Here is an 11,599-nt window from a genome sequence, read left to right as displayed (position 1 = left end):
CCGCCGCCGCCGCCGCCCCGGCACTCCCCGCCCGCCGCCCCGCGGATTCCCCGGCCCGGGCCGCCGCGGCGGGATGGCGCCGGGGCTGCTGGACCTGGTGCACCTGACAACCTGGGCCGTGTGTGCCGTGATCAAGCTGCCGCAGGTGGTGGCGGTGCTGAGGGCCGGCTCGACATGGGGACTCAGCGTGAGCAGCCTGCTCCTGGAGCTGGCCGGGTAAAGCGGCGCGGGCGCACGGGGCCTGCGGCGGGAGCAGCGGCTGGAGCCGCCTTCCCCTCGGCCGGGGCTGCGGCGCCCTGGGGCTGCTGCGGCAGACGGGGATTCCTTCCTTCCTTCCTTCCTTCCTTCCTTCCTTGATTCCTCCCTCCCTCCCTCCCTCCCTCCGCGGCTCGGGTCCGCTCGGCAGCGCTGAGGGGCGGCCTGGCCGCGGTGCCACATCGCCCCGTTCCCAGCTCGGGACCAGCCCCGCCAGCTGAGCCCTCAGAGCCTTTCGGGGAGGAACTTCCTGTTTTAGGGATTCCGCTTTGACATTTAAAGGGAAACTCGGCTTTTTTAACAAGCCCCGAACCAGCAGCTGCAGAGGGTGTAAGCCTGTGCTCAGGTTTTTCAGTGGCCCGTGTGCCCTGTGGCGCAGGTAGCTGTACTTGTCGGACAAGCTTCCCTCACCCGAATCTGTAAGACTTAAATAATTCCTTAAGAAAATTACAAGCCGTGTCAAACTCCAAAGACTTGTGAGCCTGTAATGAGCTTACATGGGCTAGGCTTATTAAATCTTGCTTAAAGAGGATTGTATGAAACGACAAGTAAATAAACGCGGTGTGTGCACGTTCAGCTGTGCGAGTGCGAGAACACCTTGAAGAGCCCTGCGTTGTCCGAACCGGGCGTGGAGGTGGGCAGAGCATCCAGCGGGGTAGCTGCCACCTCCCTGTGTGTGCCAAGCTAGGAAAGGGGGTTTCATCCGGAAAAATCCCCTCACGAAAACGGCGTGCTGTGTCTGAAGGCGCCGTGCCCTGTCTCCAGGCAGGGCCACAGCTCAGACACCTCTCCGTGGAGAGGAGAATCCCTCAGGTTCCGCCGCGGCTGCTCCGCGCCCGCCTCTCTCTACAGCACTGAACTGTGTTGCTGCTGTTTATCCTTAACGCACTTCAGAGTAAATGAAGCAAATTGGAGTTCCAGCAGAGATTACTGACCCCACAGCCTCAGTCAAAAAGCGGTGACAGCACTTCATTAATTCGTGTGCGTTGGTGTGCATTAAAAAGTCTTTGTAAGTAATGTTCGAGATGAGCATGGAGTAGCTGGAAATGTCTCTTCAGCACCTGTGTGAGAACCACGGTACCCACACAACTACAGGTTCTGGTCTTCTTTGAAACATTTATTGTATTTAGTAGACTATTTATCTTTCTATCTTTAAAGACTTTGAATCCAGTTGCAGGGAGTACAAACTGGGCAGGTTCTGTGAAATCAACATAAAGTGACCAGGTGTGAGGAGTGACACAGAGGCACGGTGCTGGTGGCTAGGAGTCTGATTTGAATCTACATCAAATAGCACTTCTAGGAAGTCCAAATATTTAAATTCTGAATACTGTAAAAGCCAGTTTCTTACAAGGCAGGCTGTTCCTTCTGCCATTTTTCTGTACCAGAAACCATAATATTTTTTCTTACGTAAAACTGCTCTGAGTCCTTTCTGTTTTCTATACAGCTTTGAATTTTCTATCTAACCCCATGGACTTGCAGGAGAGTTGGAAGTACAGAAAACCAAAGTTCAGTTCCTTTTAGGTACTGTATTTTGGAATGGCAGGAAGGAAAATTGCCAGTTTGGTGCACTTAGAAACAGTCTCTTAGTCTGACCAGTAGAGCTACACTGAGCAATAACAGTATAGTCTAGACAGCTTGGAAGACATTTTCTACCCCTAAAAAACTTTTTTAATGTATAAATTGAATTACAGACACAAATAAAGAAATCAGAGTTATCCTAGTGGTGCCAAGGCTTTTGGAGAGAGATGGTATCTCCTAGGTCTGGAAGCCTTTATTTCTTTCTCACCAGTTATAATTAATAAAGTGATGCCTTACAGACTGTGACATAAAGACCTCGATGAGAAGTGTGGGCAGTGAGGGTAACAGAAATAGATTACAGAATGATCAGGCTTGCTCTGTATGCCTGTGTTTTATTTGATCAGTTTGACAGCAAGGGCTGCACCTTTTGGCACCACTAAACAGTATAAAAGCTGTGAAGGCATTTATGTCCCTCTGTGCAGTCATGTTTTGTATCTCTCTGTTCAGCCTCCTTGTGTTTCTGAGGTACCAGATCTATTATGGTTACCCCCTGGAGACATACCTGGAGTATCTCATCGTCATTGGACAAGGTAATTTTTGTAAGCCATGTTTTGGAAATGAAATGGGGCTCGTTCAGCCCTCCAAGCCCCTGCATGTAGGTACAGTGTTCCACTGCAGTGATGCTGGAATTGGGGGGAAGAGGGAATTAACATCTCATATAAAACTGAGTTATTTTGAATGCCATTGAAAGAGATGGTCAGGTAGAGGAGAAAAACCCAATTATTACACAGAGTAACTGTAAACTCATCCTTTTGTCTGGTTCTCCACATGGGAGAGAAACATAACTAAACACTCCAGACTCTAGTCAAAGCCTTGTTTTGGAGCTTGCAGAATTTTGGTCATCAATCACATTTGAGAGACAAAAGCTGTAAGAAAGGAGTTTCCTCAGAGCTTGTGCCCAGTGGAACGGTCTAGGATTGTGTTTGGGCCCCTTCGGTTCTTTCTGTGATGAGCCATCTTTTGTTTATTGCAGTTGTCATTCTACTTTCCTGCATTATGCATTTCAGTGGAAAAACGAGACGAGCTTTTTTCTATGCACTTGTGTATCCTTCAGTTTGTGTGGCTTGTTTGGTAGTTCTTTGTAGAGCAGCTATGTCATCGTTTCTTGTGTGCTACTATTGTAAATCATTCTCAGGCACCCACCCCTCAACATGTATTCCACATTCACATGCTGATTTCTGGGATCACAGTAAAATCTCTGCAGGAAGTAAGCTTTATATGTTTGCTCTGCTTTAGAAGGATCCCAACTGGTAAAGAGTAAACTAAATTCTTAATTTACATCTTTTCTACAGGGATGCAGAGTAGAAATTACAGATTGATTTTTTTTTTTTTTTAATTCCTGTCTGTCCATGCAGGTTGTACTTTCTACAATAAAGACAGCAGTGTTTGGGTTTTTTTCCTAAATAGGACTTGGGTTTAAATCTCAAATCTTGTGCTTAGAAGCAGGTTTTGAGAAACTCCAGACACTATTTGACCAAAGACGGTGTGAAAAATAGGAACACTTAGTGTTTCAACCAGTTCTTAATATGTTTTAGCTGGATTGTATAGTCTTAAAAAGTTTAAATAAAATTATTTCCAGATGCTTAAGAAAAACTTATTCCTCAGGCAGTTTTGAGAGCTTTGTATCCTATAATTTTCAGTACTATGAAACTTAACATAATATAAGATTTTGGGGGGGCTGGTACATGCTGACACTGCAGAAGTGGATAATAGACCTGGCCATGGTAAGTGCTACATGATTATCTGAAATTAGATCTTCACATGAACTGACTTTTTTCTAGAAATATTTATTAGTGGACTTACTCCTAAACATATGTCCTTGGAGGAATTTGTCACTTAGGCCAGCTTTCAGAATAACCAACCAGTTTTCAGATACAGGTTCTTTCTTTTGCGAGTAGCTGGGAAACAGCACTAAAAGTAGATGCTCTATGGGGGGAGGGAAAGGTATTCCTGAGATAAGTTGTTACTTGGTGATGCCTTAATTAAAACTAGGAAATACTTAAAATGTTGAAATTCTACTGCCGTTTTAGTCCTAATGTCATAACCCCAAACCAATAAACCTTTAACACAAGAGGAAGAAAATAGAGCATCAAAACGTTTGAAACAGGGATTGTGATGTAATTCTTTTTTGCCCTTTAGTCATGCAGTTTTTCAAGAAAAATATCATCTGATAATGCCCACAAAAGTTAAAGAGAATCATTTCTTAGCAGGAGAGAGAAAGTAAAAAGGTAATTGAGATGAACTGGATCTGCTAACACAAGAGAGGATACAGATGGGGAGAAAAGCTTCCAAGCCCTATGCTGATCCTTACTTGCAGCAGAAATCCGGGCAGGGCACAAATGCCTGTGTGGAATCCTCTCTACCTGCTGCCTTTGCAAAATCCCCTTTAAAAGGGAGACTGAGTGAACAGTGCATTCCTGTTACTATTTTTTCCTTCCAATTGGACTAATTTTCCACACATTCTTGTCAGTTTTCTCATTTCTTTATGTTTTGGTTTGCCAGACCTAATGGTAACAGATGGTCTGAAACAACCTTGCTGTTTAGACTAGGTCAGTCGCATTTTAGCTGACTTATAAACAGTTTTATGGAGCAGGTTGAGAAGCTTTTTTTTGTTTCTTTGCTTCTTAATGCATTTGCCTCTGTCAAGCGTTTGCCAATAACAGTAGCAACTGTTGAAGTTCTTTGAGCTTCTTGCTGGGCAGTACCTCAGAAATGAGTCCTTGTTTCTGGCTACTTCCAGTTTTTGCTTCATTGTTCCTTACTAAGAAGCCGAAGCACTTGGGTTGCCAAACACTGGAAAAGAGTAAATTTTTTTTTTTATTCTAAATGAAAAAGCTACTCCTATTCAGGTAATACCATGGCAGAAGCCATGAGAAAGGTTCCCTGTCTTTTCCACTTGCTTTTCAGAATCTGTGCACATTGGTCAGTGCAGCCAGTAAGCTGGTTCAGCTGCAGCACCTCTGGGAGACCAAAGACGCCGGACAAGCGAGTGCCCTGACCTGGGGCATGTCTGTATATGCCTCTGCAAGTAAGCTACAGACAACTTGGTGCAAAGTACTAAGTTCTCCTGATTCCTTTTTTCATAGGTCTTTACTCAATCATAGTAGGTAAAGATCTTGACTTAGTTTCCCTCAATGCTGACATCTGGAACTCAGATAACACACAGTCTTGAAAAAAGTTTTATCTTTGACATCAGTGATAAAAACCAATGACTTACAGTGTGAATATGACCAAGAGAACCGGAATTTAAATAACTGAAAGGCTGTCTTTATGAGGAAATTTTTCCATGTTCTACGATTTAATAAAGTTACTAGTGGCCCAGCATGAAAATGTGCTAAAATTTTAGGTATACAGTCAGAAAATGCTAGTTTTGAAAATCTGTCTACAAATAAATACACACTTAATGCTAAATACCTTTAACTCTATGGCTACTCGTAATTACATTTCTTGACAGAATTTATGAACAGTCATTTCTGGAGTTCCCGTGGCAATTCCCCAGTGGTCTGCATGAACAGTTCTACAGCTGTTGGTTAGAAGTGCCTTCTGCATCTTCACAAAACTCGTTTAAAATATTCTCACTATAAAACTCATCATCCAGTGATGCTGGATCTATTTCTACATGAAAAAAAAGTCAGTAATTAGAAGTTGAGGTGAACAGCAACAGTAAACTTTGTAAATGGTTTTACTCTGCTGCAGGTGTGAAATGATTAACATCTAGGTTCCTTGTGGGAAGAGAAGCTGAATTCCTTGTATTTGCAAAACTTGAAGGCACACACGTGAACATTCCCAATGGTTAAGTTATGCTAACTCAACTGTGGGTGTAGCTGACTGTCAGCTCCTGAAGGAGGGGCTGAACAGAAAGAAAAGCAGTAAACTGACCATGTCCAGTCTAGCATGATAGATTTAAAAGTTCTTATTATATCTGTGATTTTCTCATTAAAAAAGACTGTTAATATAGTGTCAGTCAGCTTTGAGAGCTTGATCTCTGAAACCAAAATAGTGAAGAGAGGACGCAATAAAAGTGGGAATGTGTATAGTATATGTTTTCATGCAAGATTATCTTCTGTTGAAAAACAGATATTTCATAATTTTTTAAAAGTATAAATGTGTCCTATGTGTTCCACTAATCAGCATTCATTCAATTTACAGCAAGAATTATTACAACTGTAATGACTACAAATGATCTCGCAGGTGAGTGAAGTATGGAATTCTCTGCCTTTCCAAGGGAACAGCTGCCACAGATTTTAGTTGTTTTATAAAACACCTAGACGGTGTCACAAGAACAAACCACGAATGTGATAGGTTGGCGTGGTAAGGGCAGGAGTTACACAGGGTTACAAATCAGGCAAAGACATCAAGGGAAAAAAAGCCAGAAAACTGCTTATGCTTGTCATGTGGTGCAACTGGTCCAAAAGACTTTTTTTTTTTTCAAAAAGCAAAAGCACCACAAAATTAATTCTGAAAATAACAGAATAAAGTATTAAAAATATTTATTATTTTAATAAATAAATGAATGTAGTAAAATATAACTTAAAGAAATCTTGTAGTAATTGAATGAGAATTTCAAGTAATAATTATTTCACTTATTGACAGCTCATTTTCATTCAAAACTGCAAGAGCTAGGGAGTGTCACTGATTTTTCCGTGAATTGTTCAAAATCAAGGCTTGGTGGATGCAAGAACAGTAATAATCCCTTTGTACTTCATCTGGTGGTTCCTTGTTCTTGTTCAAAAGTATTTCATCAGAAACATCACTTGAATGGATTTTGTAGTTTTTAAGCAGCCTCTGCAGCCCAATAAAGCTGTAGCTTTGCAAGCATTTCAAGTGGGTCTTTTACTGGGAAAGGAAATCCCATTTCTGGCCCACATTTCCACCCCCATGCTTGCTGCTTTTTCTTTGCCAAGATAAGGAGTTTGTGGGGCTGTGCAGTTAACTGGTCACCAAGGATTTGGCAAAATGCTCATGGCAGGGCTTTAGTCAGGGTCAGGTACTGAGTCCACACCACCCACAGCTACAGATTTTCACTGAGGGGGAGGGAGGAAACACCAGGAAAGCAAAGCTAGCGCTGGGTAAAGCTGCTGTTTGAAATACAGCACCATCCACTTTGGAACGTGGAAAGGCCAGCAGCAAACATTGATGCTGTGCTGCTCTAATAGAAAATATTTCCAATTAAGTTGCAACACTGAACACATCGACACATAGGAAACAGTCAGGTATCACAGAGTTCTGAAACAAGGTTTTGTGTACATTTCTGAATATTCCACCTACCAAATGGACATCAGACATATCTAAACTTAAATACCTTCGTACAAGTAGAGGTCCTATGCTGTTACGGTATTTAAAGCTGAATAAACCAGGTACTGAAAAACTGCTTTCTTGTCAGTTGTCAGATTTTCTGCCATTAAAGTCTGACAGATACAAGTATCTCCTGTCTTCTCGAAGTCTAAACTTAAGAGATGGCAGCTGAAAGTAGTTCCTTTATTATAAATAACATGTGCAACTATAAAGGACATGTGAGCTGTGACTCTGAATTTAACTTTTGGTGTACATATAAATTTATATGAGGCTTCTCATGCTTGTACTATTCATCAGGTTACAAAAGAATTAAAGGTACTGGAGTGTATAATTTTGAGCTATCTCTGAAAGTAATCAAGTGCTAAATGCTGTTTTCTCTTGGATTCATGCTCAGAATGTGTGGGTTCCTGAACATGGTAATTGAAACTAATTGGCTGAAAACAGTTCTGAATGTGAACCAGCCTGTCTGTACACCAGCAAAAGTTTACAAACCAGTGCTGTAACAGTAGTTGATTTTTTTGATTTATGCTTACAATATTTTTTTTCTCTTTTAGTTCTCATCCGTTTCATAGTCATGCTCATTCTCAATATTTGGGTCACAGCCACAATCCTGCACTACAGGAAGACTAAAAAGACTGATTAGAAGACACTCATCAGCACACATATCATTACCATAAAAAATGTAATTAAGCCTAAAGAATTTAAGAATTCTTCAAAGATTGAGGAAGCTCTCTTTCTCTAATATTTACCCTTTAGCATGCTTACAGTATTTACAGTACTTACAGACTTACAGTATAGGACATCCATGCTTACTTTCTCTTAGAAATAATTCTGATAAGATACTTAATTTAAGCAGCATATTTTTATTAGTCATTTCAGACAAGTTTCACTGATATCACATTTTCTCTGGATTTTTTTTACTACAAGGTATTTCATAGTTAGATGTATAAATATTCTGGTATCACTTCAGTTCTTTCTGGTTACATATAAGCAATTTTCTTCAATTATACATGATCAATTTTGCACCAACATACTGACTCGTCCTGCTGCAAGACTGAAAAACCACACCAAAAGTTTGTCTTCTTGCAAGCAACTCAATTAGTTCAACATTAACTGTCTGTATTTGAGGATGAAAATCTGAGCCAAGGCCCAATCCAGAATAAGATTCTAATTACTAAATCACAAATCCAGTTGGAATTGTAGCACTTACATGCAACACTTAAAACAGTACAATTTATACAGCTGATACAGGATACCCATAGTCACTTTCCTCAGTATACCCAGTTTTTATTGGATAAAAGAGCAAAAACTCAACTACGAATTATTTTTCAACCTGAGCTCTCATTCACTGAACATACTCTTTTGGGAACAGCAGGGACTAGAATTATGGGAATTAATGAAACTCTGACCAACAGTTAAAAATGCTGCTCAAGCCAAAGCTCCTGGAATGATAACCAGAATTCCCAAACACCATTCATACTGACATGTGCACCTTGATGTATCTCAGCAGACTGATCTCCTGTGGTTGCCAGGTTTTGCTCATTTGTGCTCGGTGGTTCACGAGTTTTTGGCCTGTCAGTGCTAAGTGAGTTGAAGAACATATACTTCACTTAAACTTTTAATTCTAATCACTTTGTAGTACTTAGAGTAAAAAGGGGGAAAGGATATTCTTGACAACTATTAACAGAGGATTTTGGCTTTGGAAGTACTGCCTTCACAACCAAAAGTTACATTAGTAATCATATAGCTTGCCTTAATTTGTCATTACATTCCCCAAAATTAAAAGATACAACATTCCAAGAGTTCTTATGGTATTCTGTTGATTAGCATGTAAAAACCTAGGCACCCTTGAACCCAACACACTTGAAAACTATGGGAAGATTGCATTGACTTCATTTGAGGCAGGTTTTCTTTGCAACATTCTAAATTGTGTGTCTGCTGTGGAGCAATGGGATCTGCAAAAGCAGATGTTTTGCCAGTGAGCACACAGCAATTGGAGCATCTACCATCAGAAAACAGCTACCTCATACTCTAAATTTTAGTGGGAAGGGCTGGGAAGAGATGTGTCTGTGGGCATTGATTTCATGTATCCCATGTCATTGAGAGCAAGTCAAAGTCAAAAATGACCTTTTTGTACTGCTCCAATAAAAAGTATAAATCTTTCTATGTTGGTTGAAAGATTAATTGTAAACATTCTGATTTTACTAAAGCTGAGTAAAGTATCTGAAGTGGTCTAAATGGTGGCAGATGCCATGTGATACATTTTCCAGGTGATACTAATAAATGCTTTTCTTAAAGATTGATAGTGTCATTATTTTCATTGCATTTTAATTTTTATTGTTTCCATATATGGAGAGAAAATGAAATATTCATTACAGGTCATAAATGGGCAGCTTTCACCTTAACACTTGAAGCATCAGGCTGAACCTGCCAAATGCTAAAGGGCTCCAGCATCTTAAAATGAAAAACGGCACACTTGCTTTTTAATTAAAGCCTTTTCTTGATAGAGAAAGATTTGTATGGAACCCAAACCCTCTCTATTATTGACATCTTTTACACTCCTGAGTGATGCTGTAGCAAGATGAAGCTGTTCCATTTTTGGTTTGAGAATCAGCACCTCAAGATGTTTTTTTATCATAAAATACTGAAAATGCATTTAAGAACAGTTCTTAATAGGTTACTTAACACATTTTGAATAAATCTCCTTAGAAATCTGTGGGAAAAAAAAGACTGAGGAAAACAAAGAAAGCTGGGTAATTAATGAACTTAAGGTAAAGTAATTTTTGTGGACTTGGAAAGCTGGATCATGAGTTTTCATTCAAGCTGTAAGAGATATGGAACAAATCAGAAACTAGTAGTAAATAGTTTACTTTTTCCTCTCTCAGAGAATAACTTCTTTCATAAACAGAGGCACATTCAAATTCCAGGCAAGGCCCATCAAAGCGCAGACACTGCGTTTTCCAGTAGGTAAAGAATAATCTTTTCGGTGGCTGGATTAAAGGCAACAGCTTTCGACAAATACATAGGCAGGATAAATTTTGTTAAACTCATCATTCACCAGTATCGGGGCGGAAACAAGGAGGTCGTTGGCTGTGTAATGCAGCAGCAGGGCAAAAGCAAGCAGGGAAAGCATCTTGGATTTATGGCAGGAGGTGTAAGCAAATAAGTAGCTCTTGTCCACAGAGCTGGAAGTAACCCAGCTTGATTCAGAGATGCTGTGCAAGTGTGGAATTACACACTCGGTGTCTAATTGTACCAGTTCTCACATGCTCACAAGGTAACACAACCTGTCCTGCCCTGGCTGACAAAGTATGTGTCTCGCCAGGGCTTTCAAATCTCTGAGTCTCCTTGTCTGTGCTCTGAATTCCAGTACAGTCCAATAAATAACCCGAAGTACCTCCAGCAGTGGCTATGATGAACTGTGACTGGATTTGGCAGCAGGTAAGCTAGAAGCTCACTTCAGCTGTATGACAGAAAACATTTACCCTAAGATTTACTATTGAAAGAATAAGAATGTGAGTCCAGAGACAGCAGGCTGCCGGTCTGGACATGGATGTGGACAGTGAAGATGTGTACAGTTTATTTTTTTTGGACTGTCCTTAGTGAACAAAACATGGAACACAAATTCAAAACCATCCTCTCCCCAGCCTATGGGCCTCCCTTACCACTGGGCATTCTGTGCAAAGTGGACACAGATGTCTTTCCTTGTGCTGCTCCAATCCAGCAAGGGATGTGATTGCTTGGACTGCCCAGGAGTCCCTGTCCCTGCCTGACCCCCAAGCCTCTGTCTGCCTTACACTGTGCACGTGGCTGCTCCTGCTCCTGGCTCTGCTCATCTGACCTACTGAAACACGAGAGAAAGGAGTGAGATGGGGAGGCAGTGACAGCCCCCAGCTGCTGCAGGTTGGGAGCTGGATTTTAGTGCAGTTTGACTCTGGATAAAGTAATTCAAAATTAGCTGAATGGTGCCTGTCTTATAGAACACCTTCACTCACTTCTTTTAATGAGGTAAAATTACTCTTCCTCCACCCCACAATCATCCATTTAGTGACATATGTAATAGAGAGAAAATAAAAATAGGAAATAACAGCTGAGTCCACACAAGGAACTATTATAAATGAAAACTCCACAGATGTGGAGATAACTGAAATGAGGTAGTTTCCCAGACATGTATTTTCCCTGATGATAAATAATAATGATTTCCCTCCTAATTCTTTTCAGGCTGTTTTTTCCACTCTCTTCCAAATTCTTCCATACTTGAAATTCATATTTATGTATGAAGCAGAACATGAAATGTCACCTTCATCACTAATAATAGTCTAAGGATGTCTCACTTTTGAAGGTGAGGAAGCTGAAAAAAAAAAAATCTTTAAATAGGATGCTCTAAAGTTCTTGGTTTGTACTAAATTTAATTTGCTGGATTTTGAGCCAGGGTTCTCCCGGACACTTCAGAGTTCTAGGTGATGACAGC

General features: G+C 40.8%; 1 protein-coding gene across 1 annotated transcript; it reads left to right on the top strand.

The window, feature by feature from the left end:
* Positions 1 to 9,427, top strand: SLC66A3 (solute carrier family 66 member 3). Its single transcript, XM_031504454.3, has 7 exons — positions 1 to 216; positions 2,281 to 2,363; positions 2,807 to 2,876; positions 3,500 to 3,557; positions 4,741 to 4,861; positions 5,983 to 6,024; positions 7,683 to 9,427. The coding sequence occupies exons 1-7, from the start codon at positions 74 to 76 to the stop codon at positions 7,769 to 7,771; spliced, it is 606 nt and encodes a 201-aa protein (XP_031360314.3). The 5' UTR covers positions 1 to 73; the 3' UTR covers positions 7,772 to 9,427.
* The last annotated feature ends 2,172 nt before the right edge of the window (positions 9,428 to 11,599 follow it).

Source organism: Lonchura striata, chromosome 3 (assembly GCF_050655825.1).
Source record: "Lonchura striata isolate lonStrDom1 chromosome 3, ASM5065582v1, whole genome shotgun sequence".
Classification (NCBI taxonomy): domain Eukaryota; kingdom Metazoa; phylum Chordata; class Aves; order Passeriformes; family Estrildidae; genus Lonchura; species Lonchura striata.
Note: the sequence above shows the minus strand (reverse complement) of the source record. Positions and strands in the feature narration are given on the sequence as shown.